Source organism: Zootoca vivipara, chromosome 9, assembly GCF_965207765.1.
Source record: "Zootoca vivipara chromosome 9, rZooViv2.hap1.1, whole genome shotgun sequence".
NCBI classification, from domain to species: Eukaryota; Metazoa; Chordata; class Lepidosauria; order Squamata; family Lacertidae; genus Zootoca; species Zootoca vivipara.
Window position 1 is genome coordinate 36,962,560 of NC_142592.1, and position 25,188 is coordinate 36,987,747.

At 39.8% G+C, this 25,188-nt stretch overlaps 2 protein-coding genes across 3 annotated transcripts in view; one reads left to right on the forward strand and one right to left on the reverse strand.

Moving 5' to 3' along the window:
* LOC118090829 (uncharacterized) overlaps positions 1–8,009 on the reverse strand; it is a 40,405-nt gene extending 32,396 nt beyond the window's left edge. The window contains exons 1-6 of one of the 2 annotated variants that reach the window (XM_035127078.3): positions 7,640–8,009; positions 3,828–3,894; positions 3,642–3,742; positions 2,576–3,141; positions 1,433–1,513; positions 665–764 (exon numbers count right to left, since the gene is read on the reverse strand). In XM_035127078.3, coding sequence (XP_034982969.1) covers positions 665–764; positions 1,433–1,513; positions 2,576–3,141; positions 3,642–3,742; positions 3,828–3,872 — 893 coding nt within the window. In that variant the 5' untranslated portion in view covers positions 3,873–3,894; positions 7,640–8,009. Of the gene's footprint in view, positions 1–664; positions 765–1,432; positions 1,514–2,575; positions 3,142–3,641; positions 3,743–3,827; positions 3,957–7,639 lie in introns of those variants that run through there. The other variant, XM_060279707.2, reaches the window with a different exon arrangement.
* Positions 8,010–10,787: 2,778 nt separating this feature from the next.
* METAP2 (methionyl aminopeptidase 2) lies at positions 10,788–24,954 on the forward strand. The gene is made up of 11 exons (XM_035127070.3): positions 10,788–10,988; positions 11,925–12,026; positions 15,781–15,846; positions 16,772–16,874; positions 19,222–19,383; positions 19,841–20,022; positions 20,104–20,198; positions 20,299–20,395; positions 20,837–20,940; positions 22,426–22,541; positions 23,773–24,954. The coding sequence occupies exons 1-11, from the start codon at positions 10,826–10,828 to the stop codon at positions 24,023–24,025; spliced, it is 1,443 nt and encodes a 480-aa protein (XP_034982961.1). The 5' UTR covers positions 10,788–10,825; the 3' UTR covers positions 24,026–24,954.
* Positions 24,955–25,188: the final 234 nt, after the last annotated feature.

Sequence of the window (25,188 nt, forward strand, 5' to 3'; positions counted from 1 at the left end):
TTTATGTTCCACATCAAGGCTAGCCCAAGACATTTTACTTTCTGAGGGAAAAGAGCAGAGGATGCTGCCCCGCTATTCTACGTCCAAAACCTGCCAGGACTGGCAGTAGGTTCTTATATCAAAACTGTGCTGCACCTGAGGGAAGCAGGAAACATAGGGAAGACCACTTGGTGCACAAATTCCCAACACCTCCTGCCCGAGGCAAAAGCCCTCCTGTGCCTAATGGTATGGCCAGCCCTGCTTCACATGATCATACAGGATTGCTCTTGGGCCCAACAGTGATTGCATGAGGGCACAAACTGCATGAAGCAACACTTTCACATGAGGACTTTTCACACCGTGTGATTTGTGCAGTCACAGTGGCTAAAAAAGAAGATGCTTTGATTATGACAAACTGCAACAGCTGTCATATATGGGTCCCAACTGGAAGCACCCACTCAGGCCATTGGTTCATACTGCCAGGGCCTCCATGCTACCCCTTTCCAGTTAGAAAACACCAGAGGCCCTGCCTACTCTCCCATGGGCCTCTCTGAGCATCTTGCTAGCAATTTAACACATCTTAAACCATCTCTGGTTATTTTAGCCTGTAATAAAATAGAAAATTTTCAGTTTAACAAGAATATATTTTTAAAGCCATAATAGAAAATCCCATTTTCAATATTACATTTCGATCTTTGCCATTCGTAATCTTTCCACTGCCCAGACATATGGTGCTTTCCATTCTAGGTCTTTAGAGTCACAGTCAGAATGTTGAAAAACCCAACCTTTATGAAGAAATGAAAAAAAACACCTCACAATTAGTTAACTGAAATGCTGCAAATAAATAAATAAATTTTAAGTGCCTGTCGAATTCCAAGAAATCAGTACATTTTTGATCAATTAAAAAATATACATTTAAAAGTTAAGAAAGCCGGTTTGTTAACACAAACACAAATATTAGTTATTGTTAGAAGTAAAGGCCACCTTTAATATTTTCTTTTTCATTCCCTATTACAGTCATCCATCAGAACCAATTAACCTCAAAATAAAATAAAAATAGTTTCCTCAAGTATCTCTTGGTAGTCCTGCTAGAAGAAAGGGGAATGGCAGCCTAGGAGAGGGTGAGGGCACCTAGCATAATCTTTGTTGTACGCTAAAGATGGACCTCTTTACCCTGCCCTTGGACAGTTAAGATATTTTGTGTTGTGAGACCCACCTCTTTTGTTTAATCTGTCTTGTTTTCTCTCTTTTTAAAGCTGTTTCACTTGAGTCATCCCCATCTCACCCTTGTAACTGCATCACTATAATGTTGTAACCCACCCTGGGACTGTATGGTGAAGGGCAGGTAAGATATCTTATACAGTAAATGAACAAGCTAACTCCCCTCCAACTGTAGTTCATTAATCTAAACATTAACCTGAATGAAGAGAGAGAGAGAGTGCACACATAATACCTCGTTCCTTGCATAGTTTTGATGACAGTGAGAAACTGATTGCAAAAGGCGAATCACTGCTATATTGCTGAGGGACTGCAGCTAAATAGGAGAGAAAAGAAACATATTGATCATGAGTCCTCAGCAGCATAAGCGCACATAATCACATTTATTAAGAACTGTTTGCTGTTTTATAATTACAAACTTGCAAAGAGCTAGGTAATGGCCAGAATAAGTGCTTATGTGCTGTTAACTTTTTTCATTATTGAATGAAGTGCTCTGGGTACAGATTGCCTCTCCTGGCTGAATACTGTGATTACTTTTTCACTCACCTTGAAATGGGAAAGAGAAGCTTCTGTAATAAATGGTTTGAAAAATTGCCTAGTTTATTTTCAGTTCCACCCACACCCCCAAGTGCTTGTACCTCTCTAACTTCAGCTGCAAGGCCATTTTCTAGTATTCTTCAGCAACTTTCCTCAATTAATCGCAGGAGATCTCTTACTTCTACTTGTGATTGTGGTCTGGGATGAAGATAGCAAATTTTAGAGCTGGCATTTTCTCGCTAGCCTAGAAGTGTCTAGAATAAATATCATTCTAAATGAGTGATAGTTAACTGGTTTTTTGTGTGGTCATACTCACCGGTATAGAGTACCATTCTTTTTGCTGCCCATAGCAGCCAATGTGCACCGGCACTCACAATACTTTTATTTATGTGCACCAGCACCTAATTTTTAACCCCACAAAAAGCACTGCATAGAACCATGTATTAAGACAAACTATATCTTGCAGCCTGAAGATTTACTTTGAAATTAGTCCCACTGAGAGCTACTCCTGTTTATGCTAATCAGGGACCTTTATCTACTGGGAGCTAAATGTATAGTAAAGTAGTCATAGTAAACCCTGAGTTTTGGTATTAGCATAAAAACCAATCAGTTTGCTCCTCATCTTATATGTAAAAGTTGCCCCAGGCATCCTGCATGTGGGTGGAGCGAGTGTAAGACCTCCCCGCCTCCTTCCAGGGCTGAAAACGCATGTCGGCAGTTGCGCACCAAAGAAACACTTGCTATATTGTTGCCACCTGTAGTATATTGGACAAGCTGAACCGCTTGTCCAATATACTACATATATATTAAGTATTAAGAGAAAACCAGTAAAATTCCTTACTCTTGCTTCCATTGAGTCGGTTTGACAGAATTCCAGGATTATCCGTTCCTTTTGTTGCACCCGTGGGAAAATCCACACTTTTCCTGCTTTTCCTTTTTACATTTTTAGCCGTCTCACAGTCAGTACATTCAAATGTAGGTGGCAATCTGTTGGACTCCTCTGATGCTTGTCTTCTCCTTGATTTAAAGTTTTTGTATGCTAATTCTTGCAAATATTTTTTATTTTGCCAGACACCTTCAACGAGATCTTTCCAACTGGAGCTCAATATATTTAAAACCCCTTGTGGTAAAATAAACTTAAACTTGGTAAAATGCTTCAACATTTCTTCCAGCTCACATAATATGCTAGCAGCCATGCATTTATGTTCTTCCAGTGAAGTTGACCGTAGGTCTTCTTCTGTAGGTGGAAATGAAGGTCTTAGGGAGAGGCGAGCCAGAGGATTCTCACAAATGTTTACAGATATAGAAGGACCATCTGTTTTAGTAGAAACTGGTTCTTTCTTTGCTATACTGTCTTTCACTAAAGCATCATTTCTTTCCCTGTGTTCATCCATGCCTCCAGAGTTCCTGCATGTGGACAGTAAATGTATATTATGCCTTTAATTCCAGAATACAGACTTTTCATACCAAGCGGGCCTCAAAAACTGTAGGTCTGCCACTGGGCTGGGAGAGGGGTATCAAATGTTGCATGTTGGACTACCCTGATATAGACCAAATACTATAGGTGTGAAGAAGACATAACTATGTACAGGAATCTTCAGACACACTTATATATATTTTCAGGCTTAAATTCTTATGAGAACAGCAGGACTTAGGTACGGTAAGTAGGAAGTACAGAAGACATACTTGTTTCCTGCTGGAACAGTGCCCATTTACATCCTATTCATCCTTTAAAAAAATAACATCAGAACAATTTTCAAGTTGCAATCTTCCCTTAACAGTTTCCCCATTTGAACTTTCCAACCAACAAAAATGGGGAAAATACTACATTTTAATATATAGTTAATATATCAATTCATTAATGCGTTCAATCAATTATTGCAATTTAAGTACGTCACCACTATTACCTGTGAATTTCATGAGGATCTGGATCTGTGCTGATTAAATTTACATCAACAAAGTGTTCTCCTGGTTCTATTTTCATATTTCGCTTGCGTTTGGTTTTGAGCTAAAATAAAATATAGGATTTTATTAAACCCTTAATAGATTTGGAGAGAGCAATAATAACGTATCAAATATGAGATGGGAAGTACCTGGTCAAAGAAATATATGGGTTCTTGTTCCAGGGTTTCAGCCATTTCTATCAGTAGGATTTTGTGCCTACAAAGATAAAATATGAATATACCAAGAAAAATGGGACACAAGAATACAAATGGTTGCATTTTTAATGAACTATAACCAAGACAAATAAAAAAAAGCACACAAACACTTATACCCAGAACAAACTTAGTTGGTCTCTAAGGTGCTACTGGACAATTTTTTAATTTATTTTGACTGCGTCAGACCAACACAGCTACCTACCTGAATCTATAATCAAGAAAGATTTGGTGTTCCTAAAGTAGTATCTAACAGAAATTGAAAATGTAGCAGGCCTTCTCAAGTGTACAACTGTGCACATAGAGCTCTCATGGGAGAAGTATTTTGCATTCTGCATTCATATCAGTGGAGTGAGACTTGTAGCTAATGAATGCCACCTGAATTGGTTTAATGTGGTATAGTGTGTTTGTGTGTAACACACACACACACACACACACACACACACACAGAGAGAGAGAGAGAGAGAGAGAGAGAGAGAGAGAGAGAGACAGACAGACAGACAGACAGACAGACAGACAGACAGACAGACAGACAGACAGACAGACAGTTTGGAAATAGTTTGACTTCTTTGCAATGGGGTATTAATTTTATGAACTCCTTGCAGAAGTGAGATCTGAAACATATTTGAACCAGGTGAAGAAAGGAACAGTTTTTTTATTAAAGATTTTCTTGATTTACAAAGATATATGCAATGTCTCTCGTAACATTTTTACAAATTAGTTTCATTTGTTGAGACATTGGGAAGAAAGGGGAAAAGAGGTAGATGGGGGAGAGATGGGTGGGGTTGGGGTTGGGTGATGATGTTTCTATTTTACTTAATATATGTGGAGGGGGGGTTGTCAGCGTCGCTTGTGCAGGTTCTCTGCTGTTCGCTTGTGTTCCTTTGGTGGTGAGAGATGTTGGGGTTGGCCTAGGGTATGGTTGTTCATTCGTGGCTGGCTTTGGTGGTCTTTGTTTCGTGTGTGAGTGGGGTGTGTGTGTGTTTTGGGTCAGGTTAGCCATATTGATTTGTATGCTGTTGGTGGGGTTTTGTCATTGTCTTGTTGGGCTATGTATGTGATAAAAGGGAGCCATACCGGGGTGATGTTGTCTTATTCTATTTGTCCCCCTGTCAGTTTCAGCTTATTGGTTAGTTTTTCTAGTAAGGCTGTTTCCCATACTATTTGGTACCATTGGTCCATGCTTACTCCTGACAGGTCTTTCCAGTGTCTGGTTATGGTGCTTCTAGTTGCTGAGAGTAAGTGAGTTATGAGTTCTTTGTGGTGTAATTGGGCATTATTGTCTTGGAAGATGTTTAGTAAGGCCAATTCTGGGGTCATTTCTAATGCTTGCTTCGTGATTTTGCTTATTTCTCGTATGGTTGTTGTCTAGAATAGTTGGATTTTGGGGCACTCCCACCACATGTGGAAATATCTGCCTGTTGGTACACCCTCTCCAGCATTTTAGTGAGGTTTCTGGGTGTATTAGCGCTAGTTTTCTTGGTGTTAGGCACCACCTGTAGGTGATTTTCAGTGTGAGTTCTAGAAAGGAACAGTTGTGGTAGAACAACTAGCTTTCAAATATGGACATTAAGACAAAACTAATATTGCAAATCTGTTGCGTCAAATGAAATACAAACTGATCCGAGGATACAATGGCACAACTGCCATTTCTAGTGTTATGCCAAGGACTGCCTGCAGTTGAAACCAAAATAAACATTAAATTGTTTCCTACCCTCTGAATAAAATTTGTTTATGTATCCAGTGCATTTATTTGTAGCTTGACTAGTTAATACATATTTTCACATTAATTAATATTGGCTTTGATTCTATAACATCAAAATAATATTAAGGGCATATTATTATACAGACTGATACAAACATATACTGTACTGTAATACATACAATTCTGAATTCAGGCTGACAAGCTATCTGTCTCATACTAGGTCAGTAATATATGTTCACCTTTTACAGCTGTATCATTGCTTCAAAGCCATAATCATTATTGTACCTAATACTGAACAGATTATTTGCTTTAAATGTGACTGTTCTGGAGCCAAACCAATGGTGTTAAGAATGAGACTAAAATTACTGTATATTGCCATTTCAATAAAGTTGAAATAATTTTTAGACTTTAAATAATTAGCCCATCATTTGGCAATGCAAATGCATTGCAATGGTTACAAACTCAACCCCTTTCACTGACAAACACATCTTCAAAAATAAAACAAAAAGTATATAAATGTATATTGATGCATTAAAAACAATGTAAACTCCATAGTCATGCAACTCCTTTGTGACATTTTGTAGTAGTGAACATGCTGGATATTACGTTGTTGAATTTTCCAGGCTGGATATTGTTAAATGGGGGGGGGGCAGGGAGAGAAAGGTAGCTTGAAGCTGAAGCCACAAAGTCGGCATTTAGTCACAGTCTTTAAGTTGGGGTGTACTGCAGATGGCAGGTCCACACCATACATTTAAAGCACATCCAAGGCACATTTAAAGCACATGACTTCCCCTGAGGAATCCTGGAAGCTTTAGTTTGTTAAAGATGTTGTCCGTGAGCAGGGCCGGATTTAGGTTTGATGAGGCCCTAAACTACTGAAGGTAATGGGGCCCTTTATATGTCCAACTGTCCTTTGTCAACAACAAATTGTTGCTGTTTTTTGTGTTGAGTATATGCTATATGGTAATTTATGGACCTAATAGGTATCTAAAACCATTTGCACATAACAAAATATGTATTTTATCAAAGTAATGGTTAAACTTATATTATATTTTGGAAATGTACATCCAGGTTTTTTCCCTTTAAATTTTTTTGCCCCCCCCCCCCAAGAGAGTGGGGCCCTAAGCTATAGCTTGTTTAGCTTATACATAAATCCAGCACCGTCCATGGGTGATGCAGCCCATAGGCTGAAAAAAGCTTCTCCACTCCTGGTGTATAAGATTGCAGCCTTAATCGAACTAAGCCATACTATGTGCTATGCAGGTTTCAGGTTGCACCTAGGGCTTTGCACCTCGGGACAAGGAAGCAAATGGCTTTCTCCCCATTTCTGAATATTTTCATTGGCTTCATGCATTCAACATCAATCCTCCTATATTTTACTTAACATCTTGGCTGATTAAGAGTTCTGGGGAATGTATTTCATGACATTTTGGCTGATGCAATTGGAGGTACTTTCCTTCTGCAGATTTTGGATTTTTAATAAATAAACATTTTATATGTGTTAATGCTTTTAGATGTTTTTGAATGTTTCTATTTTTAATTGCATTGTTTTACCACTTTGGTTTTGCTGCTCTGGACTCTTTTGGGAGAAAATGTTGGGATCAAAATTTAATAAATAATAATACCGGTATCAGCAATAATTTATTGATTGCTCTAGTTTACGAAAGCTAGCAATAAAGCCAGACTTAAACTTTTCATCTTCAGACACGATGTAAAAAGAGTTTCGTTAAATTCAAAAAAATACCTTTGCAGGACATTTTATGTGATCATGTTGGTTATATTTATCAAATGTGGTTAGTGTGCCTTACTACCTTTTTCAGGTCCCCAGCAGTCTTCCATCAGTATTTTATGGTTATCATTAATGCCATAAATTTACAGGTATTTATGGACTTTTCTGATAAACTGAACAAACAAATAATTCCCTGTTAAAACTCTTCCTTAATACAGATATGGATAATCCCTTGCTGTCTTTGTTGTACTCTCTCTTTTCAAACCTCCCTTGTATGATTCTGTTTGTATATAGTCAATAAAAGATATAACATACCTTAGAAGTCTTCCCACAGAGAGCAGATCTTGCTTGTCAGTAATGTAAAATGTAACAGTTAAAAGCTGTCTCTTTCAAACTGAACAGAATAAAAGTTTCCTCTCTGTGGTCGCAGTCAGTCAACACACTGTTGAAAAGCCCTGTTGCTTAGTTACCACATGGTGTGGATTATACCGAACCATACTTCCTTTCTGCAACCACTTCTAAGCTTTAAGCAGCAACCTAGCTACTATTAAAGCTACTCATTTGCGCACCAGCATAAGTAAATGGTTATTAGGATGCTTAACAGCTCCAGATGGTGGCTGATATTATTTCATTGAAAATGAAGTTTTTGCTTAGCTTCAGTGCTTTGTTACCATCATTTTATGTCCTACCCTAAAAAAGAAACATGAAAGCATGTTTGTTAACAGTGCTGGGAAATGTAACTCCGTGAGGGTACGCTAACATTCCCAGGATTCCTTGGGGCTGCTTTAAATGTCTCCCTTTTAACAAGCTGTAGTAAGAACTTATTAAGATCCTGCTACATCAGGCCAAAGGCCCATGTAGTCCAGCATCCTGTTCCCTCAACGACCAACCAGATGCCTATGAGAAGTCCGCAAGCAGGACTTGATTGCCACTTGTGATTCCCAGCAACTGGTTGTTGACATCCGTCTGTCTCGGGAGACAAAGGAGAAGTGCGCCTTTGAGGGTATTCAGAGGAACAGTGGAGAGAGAATAGAGCCATCATATAGATATTAATAGTGTTATCCTCCATAAATTTGTCCAATGCTCTTTTAAAGTCAACCAAGTTTATTAAGTACTGTAATCTTAATAAAATGGAAACACTGGGAAACCTTCCGTCTCAAATTAAGTGAATGTAGCTGAAGTGGCAGTCAGCTCTAGGACAGACTACTACCCATTTCGATTCAATTGTTCAATACTGCTTTTTAAAGAAAAACACATTGCCCCCAAACTGCAATATTCAATTGAAACTCTGAATCAAGGCTATTAAGTGGGGAAAGGGGGAGGCAGCACTTCCATATAGTACCATACAGGGATACAGGGAAGGGCTTTTTATTCTGCCCCCTCATTAATAAACATAAGCTGCTATAACTGTCCTCGCAGAAAGCGAGGAGGAATTAAAGAAACTTTTAATGAGGGTGAAAGAGGAGAGCGCAAAATATGGTCTGAAGCTCAACATCAAAAAAACCAAGATCATGGCCACTGGTCCCATCACCTCCTGGCAAATAGAAGGGGAAGAAATGGAGGCAGTGAGAGATTTTACCTTCTTGGGCTCCTTGATCACTGCAGATGGTGACAGCAGTCACGAAATTAAAAGACACCTGCTTCTTGGGAGAAAAGCAATGACAAACCTAGACAGCATCTTAAAAAGCAGAGACATCACCTTGCCGACAAAGGTCCGTATAGTTAAAGCTATGGTTTTCCCAGTAGTGATGTATGGAAGTGAGAGCTGGACCGTAAAGAAGGCTGATCGCCGAAGAATTGATGCTTTTGAATTATGGTGCTGGAGGAGACTCTTGAGAGTCCCATGGACTGCAAGAAGATCAAACCTATCCATTCTTAAGGAAATCAGCCCTGAGTGCTCCCTGGAAGGACAGATCCTGAAGCTGAGGCTCCAATACTTTGGCCACCTCATGAGAAGAGAAGAATCCTTGGAAAAGACCCTGATGTTGGGAAAGATTGAGGGCACTAGGAGAAGGGGACGACAGAGGACAAGATGGTTGGACAGTGTTCTCGAAGCTACGAACATGAGTTTGACCAAACTGCGGGAGGCAGTGCAAGACAGGAGTGCCTGGCGTGCTATGGTCCATGGGGTCACGAAGAGTCGGACACGACTAAACGACTAAACAAAAACTGTCCTTAGTTAATCCCCTTTTCCTGTCTTCCAGTTTTGGGGCCAATACATTTAAATTAACTGGGAAGATTTACAATAAAGGAAAGCCCTGCTTACTTTCCCTGCATTGTTTTATATTGATCAATGAAAGAGGCCAGATCTGTCTCTCCCTCATCAACCACAGCAGTTGTTTTGCTCCAGTTGGCCATGGATGCGTTCTGCACCGCCACCTCCTACAATTATTTTTCTGGCAGGTTAACTATGGGCATTAATTTTTTTCTGGCATGAAAACACATTGGTGGGCATATAGCATTTGTTTGGCTTGAGAACAGCTTGATAGGCATTTGGCTGCGATGTTTTAATTTTATTAAAATTATGGTAAGTTATTTCATAACTTAAGTAGTTCCTCTGATCCAGCTCTAATAGCAGACACATCCCCATTCACATCCAACAGATGTTAGTTATCATTCATTAAATGACAAGACTCTCAGAATGAGCACTGTCAGGTGCAGATGTGCATTTGTGGGTATCCCTTGCTGAATGAGGTAATTACAATAAAAAACAATAGAGAACTGACAACATACTAAAATAAAAAACAAAAACAATCTGTGGTTAACATCTTGTCAGGTAGGTATGCTCCTACTCTATTTAGCTGAGTATAGCTTATAGTACTTTTCAGGGTTATTTTTCAGGTGCATGTTGGGCCTGTGAATACATACTATATAGAACAGGAGTTAAGTCTCTGAAGCAACTTTTTTCAAAATTAGCATTTTAGATTAGTGAAATAAGCAGACAAATCCAGCCTTGTCGAGTGGAAATGGGCTCTGGTCCAGAGAGAATTTATGCCAGAATAAAATGTGTTGGGTTGCAATCCCGCCACAGTTTTAGGTAAAGGGAAGACTCACTCGCTGAACTCAACTGGGCTTCCTTCTGAATGGACAAGCAGCATAGGTTGGCACGGTTAAGTCTTTTAAGGTGCCATGAAGCTCTCTACGTTATGTTTTGCTGCAACCTACTCAGGGAAATTGGTTTGGGGGGGACGGACCCAACAAACACGTGGTGTGGAGAGAGGAGGCCCAGCATGACCTAAACTGCACCTCCCACGGACAGCCTCACAGACAACAACTCTCTCGCTCTTCCACAGCGCACGTGCTCGCTGCTCGTCCTGCTCCTCCTCCCTCCCCCCGCCGGGATTCTTAGCCCTCCATCTTTCCCGACGTGCCCCAGGGCTGAGCCATAGAGTAGCCGGGGCTGGAGCGGCCGCCCCCACCCTCGCTCTCTTGCTCTCGCTCGCTGGTTCTGTCGGCGGCGGCTAGTCGTGGGAGAGGAGGCGGCGGCGGCGGCGCTGCAACATGGCGGCTGTGGAGGAAAGGGGCAGCCCCGAGGAGGAGAAGCACCTGAACGGGGAGGTGCTCTTGGATCCCGAGGAGAGAGAAGGCGCGGCGGGGCCTGGCGCTGAAGAAGGAGCGAAGAAAAAGCGCAAGAAGAAGAAGAAGAGCAAAGGAGCCGCCGCGGGTAGGAACTGGGCCGGGCAAGGCGATGGCGTGGGGGGGGGGGGAGGCCGCCATGGGGACAACTTCGTCGGAGGAGGAGGAGGAGGAGCGGGAGCGAAGCCTCATTGGCCCCTGAGACGTCCGGGGTTGAAGGGAGCGGGGTGGGTCGGTGGGAGGACGAGTCCCTTTTGAGGGGAAAGAAAGACGACGTGACGGTCTCGTCGTTCCGTGGGGCCGTGTGGGTCGCCGTGGTGGGGAAATGTTCCCAGAGTCTGAGGGGTTTAGGGGGAAGCGATAGGGAGGATCTGGGTGTTAGGCCGTCAAGCCTTTTATCATCCTAGCCCACCGCGGTATATAAGATTGGAAATCGTTAAACTAGGGCGTGGGTCGTGTTTGGCAAGGCGATCTCGCGTGTGAGATTTTCTGTGTCGGGGTGGTGACATGCTACCGGGGTTTTCTTGGGAAGCAAGAGAGTGCTGGTATGCAGCTGTCAGGGTGCCTGGGGAAGAGAGTGAGGGCGGGGGGAGTTAATCAACATAACAGTCGGAAGATAACTTCTATGGTGGGAGCATGCACGAAATTCACATGTAATGAGAGATAGGGTATTCGGCATGATGCATTTGCCATCGGACACTCACACGTATGGTATAGAAGGAGGGCGATTGTAACTGCATGATTTCCTTACAGGACTGAGGGTGTGTGTTAAGGCTTAGAGACTGTTGCAGTTGCGTAATGCGGGGGTGGGGATGGATTTACATGCTTTCATTAGCACATGGTACCTGTCCTAAGGTTTCGGGAGAGAGGTTTCAATTTATGGAATTGCTTGGAAGAAAATTATTTTTTACCTAAATATAGAAACAGTTTTGTATAATTTAGAAAGTAGAGACACACAATTTTGAAAATCTTTGTTAGCTGGGTTTTGCGTTATTGTTTAAACTACCTGCTTATTTGCAAACAGGACAAGAAACCGAGAGAGAATCTGAGACAACACTTGATGAGGTGACAAAACAATTAGATAAACAAGCACTGGAGGAAAAGGAGAAAGATGATGATGATGAAGGCAAGTATAATTTACCCTGTCCATGATATATGTAAAATATTAATGTAAAATATTTGTAGCTTGCTTTAGTTAAGGGATTACTGGAGTTGGGAAATATATTTCATGAAGCAGTTTTATGTAGATGGTTGAAAGCGCTGCTGTATTAAAAGGCTATTATCAAATGTTTTGTTCATTGATTTTAAAAAGAGATCATATTATACTAAGTAATTATAACCTTGGAAGTAGCAACTCTTATCAGGGTAATTCAAGATGAGAGATAGGATCTATCCCAAGGGATGGCTGAGCACTGACTTTAACCTAGATCTCCTTTGTTCAGGTACAATAGGCTTTCCACTGCAACACAGTGACTGTGTTATATATTGAAATTCCTGTTGGGAATGGTAATAGAGAATATTGATAGATCTTTGGCTAATTTTATTGGTACAATAATGCTTGAAAGTAACAGATATTGAATTCAATTTATGAAGCCATTTCTGATGAGCTTTTGTTCTAAACAAAATGCCAGTCTTTCTGTTCATTAAAAGAAATGAAATAAAATGCAGCTTAATTCTTAAAGTGACAATTTTACCTAGATTATTCTATAAATTATAAGTCATTTAAACCACAGAAAACAGGCTTTATTACTGTTGTCCATGTATTATATCTACATTTTGAAAAGCCATATGATGGAGAAGATAGGAATGAAATATGAATGACAGCCAGAAGCCCCATTTTACATGGAATGGGCTTTTTCTGGACCAAGAGTTGGGGGTTGTATATAAGACGTGGTGGTTAAGCTAACAATGTTTTCAATACACTTTGATGATTTTCTCCTAGAGAGTTTGCAGTGAGTTTATTTATCTAAAAATAGACAAAACATTTCAGTTCAAGTTCTTTTGCAACACAATACAGTACCTGTTCACATTCATTGGTTTTGAACAAGAACAACCGTTAATGTGTTATTCCTGTTGGGTGTTGGAATAGATGTCTGGGGCGCCCCACACCCACCCATTTAATAGCTTAAGTTTTAATTAACTGGATTGCTAGTGACCTGAGCTTCATATAATTCAGAAGAGATCCTAAATGTTAAGAGACTGTTAAATGATGGTGATTAACTATAGGCTTCAAATCCCTATTCATCCATAACTCACTGGGTGACCTTGGTCAGCCACACACTCCTAGTCTAATCTACTTTACATGGTTTTTGTGATGGTAAAATGGAAGGGGGGGCATGTATGGCATCTTGATTGTCCTGTGGGGAAAGGTGTGTTAGCAATCTAGTAATATAAATAAATAGGCAAAGCTTTTTTAAACCTAATAGCAAAAATATGTCTCGGACCAAATTAAGAACCTTTCAGACAGAATCTTCATTGCTACCTGGTGTTTTGCATTAGGAATCAATTGTTCATGGTGGAAGCTAATACTTGGAATTAAGTTTCCATTCAACTCCTAGGATTATAGCCTTGATTAGAGACAGTGGTTGTGACTCTGACAAAAGGATGGAAATATTGCAGCACTCTTCAAGGACATGGCAGTCTAAACAGTTTGGCTTGCTGATTGGCAAATCTACCAGCAGTACCGCAGAAGAAGCCTGTAATAAGTGAACAGCAGCCACTACAGGACTGAATATTGCCAGAATCTGCAGTGGTTAGCATAGGGAACTGGAAAGTATTCCAAACTGGTAGATGAATGAACTGCATGCCAGAACTTTTTTTCTGATGTAGTGTAAATGGATTAAGCAAGGGCAAGAGGAATCTAATGCAGTTTTCATTAAAACGAGTAGCAGTGTTAAAAAGCATTGACTATTTAAAGAACGACTGTCTTTGTTTCAGAATGTGCTGTGACAGACTGAAATTATGCTTTAAAATGGGTTCTAGGTTTTTTATATTAAAAAAGTATTTACAGTCTTTAATGCCCTAACTATATCTTTTTAGTAAAATAAAATTAATTTAATGTAAAACATAATGTGTGTCATCCAGATCACTATCAAAGTGATAGTTTCTTATTTTAAAACTTAAGTTGTTCTAAAATTCAGAATTGTAAATGAAAAAGTGTGCATAGGTCAGTTACTGGAAACTAGTGGCTATCTGGCTAACTGGCTGCCTGAAGGGTACTCTCTTTCTCTTTATGCTGCCTCTTACCTTTCCTCTCCATAGAACTACAGAAACAAAGGGTTATTTCCAGGCAGCGGTCCTATCTTTTCATACAAGTTATCTCTCTCCTTTTTTGTTGCCAGAAATGTAGCTGCCAGCCAGAGGCCTTAGACTTCTCTGGTGGTGGCTGCTGTAAACTGAAGGGTGATGGAAGTGTGTGGCTAGAAGGAATAATCATTGACAGTGCTGAACAGCATATGATTTGCCCTTGTGCAACCGTGATTTTTATTGATTTCTCATGTGGCATTAATTAGTTCACTTTGAAAGCGGTTTTATTATGAATATTATACCCAACTGTATGTGTGAAGCACTTACACAATATGTTTGAACTATTATGCTGCTACTTAGCATCAGTAGGGTTTTTTATTTAAGAATGTGGTTTTGTTTTTATCTAATGTTGCCCTCTTATTCTTGTATTATTAGCAAAGTTGTATTTAATTACTTTAAACAACCAGGAATTCTACTCAGGGAAGTGCATGGAATTCTCTCCAGAGAACAAATGGACTGGCAGAGGAGGGACAAATCACTTTACCCATCTTTCACTAACTAGCTTGGCTTCAGTATACCCCATGGAGAAAGTGAAGCCCCTTGCTTCTTAGCCAGCATAGAAAGACAGTAAACTAAACTAAAAGTGTGGGGGAGGGGGATCCCCAAAAAACCCACTGAGAATTAAGCATGTCTTGTGGGCATGGAATCCTGATATATTTTTGTGTGGTAATGAAAAAACAGAGGAAATGAAATGGAGGGCATGGCTGGTTGAAACACTGACCAGGAGCATGCCACATTGCAATAGCTTGCTACAGATTCCACCTGTGCATACAAATTTCTATAATGCGTCTTTGTATGCTTCCAAAATTAAGCATATAACATATAGTGATTAGTGTACATTTTAAACTCCAGATTTCTGGTGTCATAAAGGGCATGTTGAAAGCTGCTGATGCCTTATTGAAATCGGAAAGACATCACAGTGAAGATGCTTGTGGTTACAGCCATGATTAAACTTGTCTCAATCTGCACTTAAAGATCTGGCGGTGTTCTATAATAACAGCAGCAGCAGCAGCAACAACATTACTATTACTATTTATTATACAAAGAAATATATTTATTGGAGTGTACTCAGGTCATCACCACTCATTTCACTGAATGATGTTAGCTATGGTTGTGTGTGCGTGAATGTGTGCATAAGGGATAGCTGCTGAGAAACCTTCATTGGTTACCGATTTCCTACTGCCAGTTTCAATGTTCTTGTGCTCACAAAATCATAAACAATTTGGGCCTGAAGTACCACCTGATTCTTTATGCTCCACTTTGATCACTTGTGCTGAGGCACTGAGGTTCAGCTGGTCTTTACCAGGCGCTGAGCCTTTAGTGTAGCAAACCAAATAGAGGTTCAGCAGGAGTTACCCCTGCTTGTTCTTAGAAATCTTCATGTCCTGTGCAGGTGTGAAGTTGCATGCAGTTTGGGAGAGTCTAATCGCGCTGCTCTAATATGTAGCTTTGCTCTAGCTCTTTAGCCAAGCCTCAACTCAATTTTTTCCTCTCTCAACTATAGAATAATAATCTTAGGTAGTAGAGCTATTATCTGTAGTTATTGTTTATTTGTAAATGTTTGTCTTCTGTAGATGGTGAAGGTGAAGGTGATGGTGCAGCAGGGAAGAAAAAGAAAAAGAAGAAAAAGAAGAAAGGACGTAGGTGTTTGTTACTATGGTTGTATCGTGCAAACTTCGTTTCTGCTTATGTCATGTTTATGGAGCTTACACATAGCGCTACCTTATACATAGCAAGAACATTTGTCTATCTTGCTCGGTATCGTCTACTGCAGGGGTAGGTAGCCTTTGACCTGCAGTCGGCACCCAGCTTGGCAAGTTGTAGCAAGTGAGCCTCCACAGCTTTATCTCCCAATTGCAAAGCTGTGGTGTTCAGTGCTGTGAAGGAAAGATAAGGCTCTTTGCCTGCTCTTTATAGGCCAAGTGGGAAATGTGTTATCCCACGCCAGTGCTGGGGGAAGATTACTTTCCCTTCATTTTAGCAGGTACATGGAGTGAAGTGGTGTTGGTATACAGCTATAAGGTATAGTTGGAAAAAAGATTAAATCTCAAAACACCAACCATCCTCATGTATATATTTTATAGAGACCTGGGAGAGGAACAGACACATGAAACACTCTAGTACATATGTGCACACTTTTACAGTCTTACCGGTATATTTTTAAGACAGGATAGTGATTTCAGTGATTCACCAAGGACATGTATCAGAATATAGGTGCTGTATTGGTAAACACCTATATTGGTAAACAGTGGTGTTTGAAGTGTATGCAGATATTTGAATTCTTAAAGAAATTGATTGCTATGCACAACCCAGGGTTTTTTTGGCTAAAAGTGACTCAGTGCTGCAACTGTAAAAGGCACTCAGAACTGGCAATGTTATTTAAGGGTATCTTGGCATGTTTTCAGTTTTAGATGTGAGCCCAAGTAAGAGGCAATGTAAAAAAAAATACAATGTAAAAAAAATTGTACAATGTAAAAAAAAATTTTTTTTAATGCTTTTGTATTGAAAATGATAGAACTATGCACTGCATCGTAAGAGATTCAAATTCTGCATTTCACCCAACAGCTAAAGTCCAGACAGATCCTCCATCTATTCCAATATGTGATTTGTTTACCAGTGGAATATTTCCAAAAGGTGAAGAGTGTGAGTATCCACCAACACAAGATGGGTATGTATCTTGTTTTAAAAATGTATCTTGTTTTAAAAAATTAACATGGACAGCGTGGCACATTGAAAAATTATTTTGTAGGCTCACCTAATTGCCTGTTGTTCATAAGTCTCTGCCCCAAGAGCTAGGTTATTATATTCACTTTCCTATTATCCACTACATTGAAGGTGTTAATTGGAAGTAAGTGAATTTTAGAGCATTCCTACCTGTAGATCTCTGTAAATGATTGTAACTGCATATTTTGTTGGCGGTTGATCTTGGGATGATGTAGATATGCTTAATGACTTGGGACTACTTTTATGTATGAATGGGATATGCATGGAGCAGTGACTTTGCCAGCTAACTATATAGTACTTGAACGTAGGCATAATCAACAAGGCATGTGCTTATGTATATGCTATTAAATGTATACATATAGTTTTAATTCTCTTGTTCTAAGTTTTTAGTAATTCCTTTTTTTAAAATCTGTAAGTTGCCTTGAGTCCCATTAGGGAAAAAGGGGAGGTATTAATAATAGTAATAACTATAATAATAATGCTTGTCACTCAAAAGTGACAATGTACCTGTGTATTTTATAGTTCAAAACAATGTCCTATTTAATTCTGTAGAGAACTGCACTGCAATCCTTAAAGCCTGCAGTAGGTTAATACTGTGATGGAAAAGCTTGATTCATTTATTCATGTTTGGTGGGAATGTCCCCATGTTAAAAACTTTTGGAATGGAGAATTCTCTACTTTATCCATAATTACAGGCCTTTCTTCAAATCCTGCCTTAGCCCTACTATCTTTGGACATAGACTTAGGCTCCACCCTGCACTTCAGATAACTTGTAGGCTTCTTACTGACTGCAGCATGATTAGCATATGAGTGTTTCACTAGACACAAGAGGGCAATTAAAGGCATAACAAATAGAGATACCTTCCAAGAAATGTGGACCCCTTTATGTTAATGACCAAAATCAAGACCTTGTTACACCAACCACTCAATATTCTCAGTGGAGAGGTTTCATTAAGTAATATGTTTGAATGTTGGATGTGTACGTGTTTGTCTAGAGACAATGGATAAATCAAACACCATTAGATGTGCTGCTGGATAAGTGCTTAGTGGTACTCTAATTGTATTAGTCTATTAGTGTAATTGTTTGTTTAAACAATAATTTTTTTTAAAAAAAAATACTGTAATGAAAGGGGGAAGGTTAGGAGAGCCTGCCTACACTCTGCACAGCTGCCTTGCAAAGTAGACCAGCAGTGTCCTCTAAACTATCCAGTAATTGCTGCCACCATCACTCAGTTTTTGCAGTTCTACAGTTGGATGCCAGCCTCCAGTGGGAGGGAATTCTGTGGTGTTCCAGGAAATAATAAAAATCTAGAATTCTGAGTCAATGCTACCTCTGCCTTTCAGTCACATCATTCTGTTTACTCAGGACAATGGGGCTGGCATCTATCTGTCTCTCTCATCATGGAATTCAGCACATTCCCTATGAAATCCACACTTTTGCCCTAGTAGCATATATACGTTCAGTGTTAAGCATGTAGGAGATTACCCGAATCCTAAAGTTTGGCATAAACACCCTTCAGACCCCAGCAGTCAAATAATAGAAAGCTTTATTGAGAACGGAAGAGGAAAAGGCAAATGGACAAATACTGAAAATCAAAGCTCTGTAGATCAAATATACCTATGCTGACCTAGTTATTTACAGACACTGCTTGGTCTACTTGTGAGTAACATGGCTTTAGGTGGTCAGTTACGTGGTTTCCTGATGGTCATCGATGGAGGATAGGTGGTGATTGAATGGAGAAAACAAAGCACTGTATACCCAAGCCCATTTTAAGGACTCTCTTCTGCTCATTCGTTTGAGTGGCATCTGGTTCTTTCTTGCTAGTTAGAGCACATGCCATGTTTTGGTGTTTTGTGATGGCAGTAGAATTGGCAACAAACATTGATTTTGAACTACTCTGGAACTTGGTCAGAGTGGGCTAGCTAGAGTTTAATAACTTGAGTGATGGTATATGTAATTTGAAGCATACCTCTGTTAATCTAAAATGTGTATATTAAAGTACATTTAATAAAACTGGAGCAGCTGGAAGCAGTTGAGGAAACCCCGGCCACGCGGCTGCTTAAATGTAGCAGGCCACGCCTGGATTGGCCAGCCGGCTGGCCTGGCTGATGACGCGGCCAGGATTCCTGCTGTGCACGAGGAGGGCACGTGACTGCCCACAACACCACCTCCTTGCAAGGTGGAAGTGGCTATATTAAAGTAGTAATCCTGTTGAGTATACCTGTGTCATCTAGTTTGGATTACACGCTAAAATGGCCAGTCTGACTATCCTTTTATCCCAATATTAAAGGCGAACTGCTGCTTGGAGAACAACAAGTGATGAAAAGAAAGCACTAGATCAAGCAAGTGAAGAGATCTGGAATGATTTCAGAGAGGCTGCTGAAGCACACAGACAAGTGAGAAAATACGTTATGAGCTGGATCAAACCTGGAATGACAATGATAGAAATCTGGTGAGAATAAAAGATCATAGGATCAAGGGAGGACTATACAAGGGTTCATCTCCATAAGTTTAATTGAATGTGCTGGACATAGAGATTAGGTGTGGGGCTCCCGTATATCAGCTTAGTTCTCCATCAGTTCTGGTGACAGTCGGTGATGATTGTATATATTGGTTTTTTGTTTTTGTTTTTTCACAACTGTTTCTATGGACTATGAGGCTGGGGGACAAGCAGCTAACAGAATGTTGCTGCAAAGTTGTTCAACGAGTATGATACAGCTGGAGATACAGCACTTCCTCAGTTCTTATATTCTTGGGGCAACAAATATCTCATATTCTAAGAGCATTCCCAGTAATATGCGTAGCAAAGGGAAGGAAGGGAATCGCTTGAAATTTTTTTTAATGTAGCAACTAAATAAAGCTGCTGGAAAACAAATCTGTTCATGTAATAAAGACCTTTGCTTCCCTAGCGAAAAACTAGAAGACTGTTCACGGAAGTTGATAAAAGAGAATGGCTTAAATGCTGGGCTGGCATTTCCCACGGGATGTTCTCTGAATAACTGTGCAGCCCACTATACCCCTAACGCTGGAGATCCAACTGTACTGCAGTATGATGATATCTGCAAGATAGATTTTGGAACACATGTTAGTGGTGAGTTTTCTCTTGCTTACTCTGCAGTTAGATCATTTAGTTGAATGCAGATTCTTTTATCTAATTTGTATCTAATTTCAGGTCGTATCATTGATTGTGCTTTTACTGTCACATTCAATCGAAAATATGACAGGCTGTTACAAGCTGTAAAAGATGCAACTAATACTGGAATAAAGGTATACTCGCAAGGGGAAGTGTAACTTTATCTCTTACCTGCCTACTTTGTGAGAGGGAATTTTTATCTTCAATTTCAACCTGTCTTGTGTGTGTGTATAGTGCGCTGGAATAGACGTTCGCCTTTGTGATGTTGGTGAGGCTATTCAAGAAGTTATGGAATCGTATGAAGTTGAAATTGATGGCAAAACATATCAAGGTAAATTTCCCTTATCTAGTACATGTGATAGTTTTGATTCAACGCTAAGAGAGAGAGAACATGTGTGGATACTAAATAGAGGCATTGCATTTATATTTAAGCAGAGGCTTGACAGCCATCTGTCAGGAATGCTTTGATGGTGTTTCCTGCTTGGCAGGGGGTTGGACTGGATGGCCCTTGTGGTCTCTTCCAACTATGATTCTATGATATGACTTGATTACTGTTGTTGCTCACAAGTAAAACATTTTGAGATCTATTAAACTTCTCAAAAGGTTTTGATTTTTGCAATTTATTGTGTTTTCGGGAATTTCATGTTGTCTTTCGGATTCCAAAAATTGAGAATAGGTTTCTTTTTTTAAGAAATTGCTTATTCTAGAAAAGTTAACTTTAGTAGTTACCTACATGTATTGATTTTATAGTGTTTCATATTTTATGTTACAGTGAAACCAATTCGCAATCTGAATGGACACTCTATTGGACCATATAGGATACATGCAGGCAAAACTGTTCCCATTGTGAAAGGAGGAGAAGCAACAAGAATGGAAGTAAGCAAATAACACTTACACTCTTACACCCTTACCCTCTGTACACAGAAGTATAGAGCTCAATTGGCCTTTACTGCCACTAAAGAATATGCACAGTATTAGGCTGTTAATATTTGCAGTTGAACTTCCAGTTTCATCTGGCCCTTGTTTGAAATTCTGTTCCCACCCCCCTCAACTTAGATGTTTTTTTGTCTGTAGTACTAAATTACTTGAAACCCAGGAAGCATATGGCTACTGCTCACAACAGAATGTTGTAAATAAGTGTGTAATACTTAACAGTTGGCATTAGTTTTATTAAAATGAAGAATGAATGGTATGCCTAATGTAATAAGAATGTATTTTCTTGCAAGTAATTCAAAATGCCCTATCCCCACAATTAAAATTTGTATTTAGAAGCAAAAGAAGGTATCATTAAAAAATTAAAAAAAAAACATGTGGAGTTGAACTACCTAATTGGGAAAAGTGGAATAATAATAATAAATTTATTATTTATACCCCGCCCATCTGGCTGGGTTTCCCCAGCCACTCTGGGCGGCCTCCAGAAAAATGAAATAAAATAATCTATTAAACATTAAAAGCCTCCCTAAACAGGGTTGCCTTCAGATGTCTTCTAAAAATCTGGTAGCTGTTTTTCTCTTTGACATCTGATGGGAGGGTGTTCCACAGGGTGGGCGCCACTACCAAGAAGGCCCTCTGCCTGGTTCCCTGCAGTTTGGCTTCTCGCAACGAGGGAACCGCCAGAAGGCCCTCGGTACTGGACCTCAGTGTCCGGGCAGAACAATGGGGGTGGAGACTCTCCTTCAGGTATACTGGACCGAGGCCATTTAGGGCTTTAACTGTGCTAAGGAAATGTACTGGGAAATCTGGCTGTTTAGTTAAGATGACAAAGGGCAGCAGGATTCATGCACTCTCTGATAGTTATCACAACTGGTCAGAAGATCTTGCAAACTGTTCTTTCTTATTCTAATACATGCCACTCCAGAAATAGTTCAGAAGTCTTAGAAATTTATTCTGGAAATGTCCCACTTTCCCTATTCTTATCCACTAGGAGTAAGCTTACTGGAATGCCATTCTCCCACTTGTTTGTGGCATTCTAAGTACTCTACTTTAGTCTGAGTCTATGAAATATAACTCCAGAACAGCTATTCCTAGTACAGGGGATTAAGTTATTCATTAAACTTGATTGGGCAGTGTCTAAGTAAGGAAGTATCACCCTGACAGTATTTGAAAATCTTTGATTTACAGGAAGTGAGTAGATTGATTGTATTTCATGGGCATGCTGCCTGTACATCTGCTCTGTGGGGTATTATGTGTTGTCCTACATTTATAGTTCTGAGAAATTCCAGAGGGGGAACTCTGTTAGTCTCCTGTAGCAAAATAATATTGTGCCAGAACCCATGTTTTCAAATGCAAAAAAGTTCTTGGATTAATTCTCAGCATGGACTCCAGTATGCTTATCTAGTATGTGTGTCTGTTTAATTTTAGGAGGGAGAAGTATATGCTATAGAAACCTTTGGCAGCACAGGAAAAGGTGTTGTTCATGATGATATGGAATGTTCTCATTATATGAAGAACTTTGATGTTGGACATGTGCCAATAAGGTTAGCCCTGCTTTTATTACAGTGGGTAAAGATGTCACTTTGTCTGTACTATTGAAAGAAATATCGTTGCTAATTCACAACTTGAAAAGAATGGTAAGTAGACTGCTTATACACTATAGGTGCACAAATGAGACAAAAAACAACAACTTTTAGGGCTACTTGTCCTTAAAGTTACTTGCTTTACTTGTGTGTTAGTGGACAGTAACTGACCACTGCTGAAAGTCTTCCAGATGTTTTTGAACTAACAACTATCAGCCCTAGCCAGCATTGTCAGTAGTCAGGGATAATCAGAGTCTAAGAACAGCTGGGGAACACCTGATTTGGGAAGAATGGTTTAGCATGACATCCAAATACAGCCAATATGAGCAGCAGCTTTAAATTACTGTGGTTTAATCATAGCGATTTCAAAAAATGCCTAGCATCTTAAATACCTTGAATCATATTCTTGGGGTCAGCAGTGGTAAATTAAGTGGCCCATGGGCTAGATCCAGCCCATCATGGTCTTTGACATAGCCCAGGCATCCCCAAATTGTGGCCCCCCAGATGTTTTGGCCTACAACTCCCATGATCCCTAGCTAGCAGGACCAGTGGTTGGGGAAGATGGGAATTGTAGTCCAAAACATCTGGAGAGCCGAAGTTTGGGGATGCCTGACATAGCCTATCAGCCTCCTGACTCAAATTACCTACAACGACAGGAATAACAACACTCAACAAGGCAGCTCTGTCTTCTTGAATACCGTCATTGATAGCAGGCTGGATCACTCCAGAAACAGGAGTGTTTTGATCTGTTCCAATGAAAGGGCAACACTAGGCTGGTAGGAGCAAGGGGGTTATTTTCCTTCCCATAGCAGTGCTGGAGAGGCTTTTTCCAGTGCTGCAATTGGAAGAAAAATCCCTTCCATGCTCCTTAGCCAACAATAAATGCAACCCTCAGGCGCCACCACAGCTTTATGTGTTCATTGTTACATGAAAGCAAAGACCACTCTGGAATGGTCTCGCCAGAAACAAGGTATGCAGCAGCGATGCGATTCTAGTGCATGCTGAACACTTCTTTTTGTTTACCGTGTCCTGTTGGCTACTAGTGCTATGCATCATGTAATTTTAAAGTATATTTTTACTGCTTCTTTACTGAACACAGCACAACTTACTCATGAGTAAACATGCATAGGATTGTGCAGTATCTGTCTGATCAGCATTTCCTCCTGCTCATTCAGTGCACTCTTTCTTCTAGGCTTCCAAGAGCAAAACACTTGCTGAATGTTATCAATGAAAACTTTGGCACTCTTGCCTTCTGCCGCAGATGGCTAGATCGTCTGGGAGAAAGTAAATATCTAATGGCTCTGAAGAACCTGTGTGACTTGGGTATAGTGGATCCATACCCTCCCCTATGTGATATTAAAGGCTCATATACAGCACAGTTTGAGCATACCATATTATTGCGTCCAACATGCAAAGAAGTTGTCAGTAGAGGAGATGACTATTAAAACTTCAAGGCCATTACCTCACCTATGTACTCTGTTGGAACACATTATGCCAGAATAAATTTGCAGTCTGTTTTAACAGTGGACCCATGTGATAACTTTCCATGTTCGGAAAGAGGAATTTAATCAAAGGCAAGCTCTCTCATGTATCTAACAAAAGGAAAAACAGCTTTTGAGGCCTCTAGAGTATTTCAGGTTACTTCTATTTTTCTTTGGGGAAAATATGCTATAAAGCTCAATTTTTAGTTTGGAATGAGTTATACATATTGTTTTAATATTTTTGAGAGAAGGCTTTTCGAATATTTATATTACCATATTCCCTACTTGAATGCTTTGAATGACTACACCTGATTTCTGCGCCTAAGTCGTCTCTGGTATTGCCTTTTAACTTCCTGGAATCCATTTTGTAAAAAATAAAGACAGATTTATGGATCTAACACCAAATATGGTTTTTTAAAGGGTTAAAAGTGCTAGGCAGCAGTGCTCTGGGGAGGGGAAACCTGCCTTATTAAATCCTGTAGATGTATTCTTTCTCTACTTACACTGGATATCAACACAAGGCATGGTCTACTTTTCTGAAGTTTTGTCTTATATAGCATGAGTCTTCCCTTGCTTTAGGTCATGAAGTTACGAACTTTCAGGAATGTTATCAGCCCTCAGCTGTGGTACACTGACCTATATTGCATAGCTTGATAGGTTATTTCTATGAATGGGCAATTGAAGTTGGTCTTATTCTGCTCATTTTTTTCCAGCTTAAACATTATTTGATACTTCAGTTATGACACTTATTTAAATGACAATGCAAATATTCCATTTATCAGAACTCTGGATATTCTTCATTGTGTTCAGAAACTGGATTATATTATTTTCCCATTACACTTGTTAAAACTAGTTTCATTTGAAATCTCTGCTAATAAAAGTTTGATACATTAGATGCTATTCTTCTGTACCCAAGTAAGTGGCAGTAGGGTTGAGGCTAATCAAAGTATAACAGGACTCCCGCATATTTTCTACAGAATTGTTCGATATTCTAGTTTGAGTCTAGAAAAGGTTTTAGCAGGTTGCATATTTCTTCTGTACGAAGCAACAGAAAAAGTCAAACTTAAGTGGTGCTTACCCGTATGCTTAATTGACCATTCATGCAGTAGGTTTTTGCAAACTGTTAG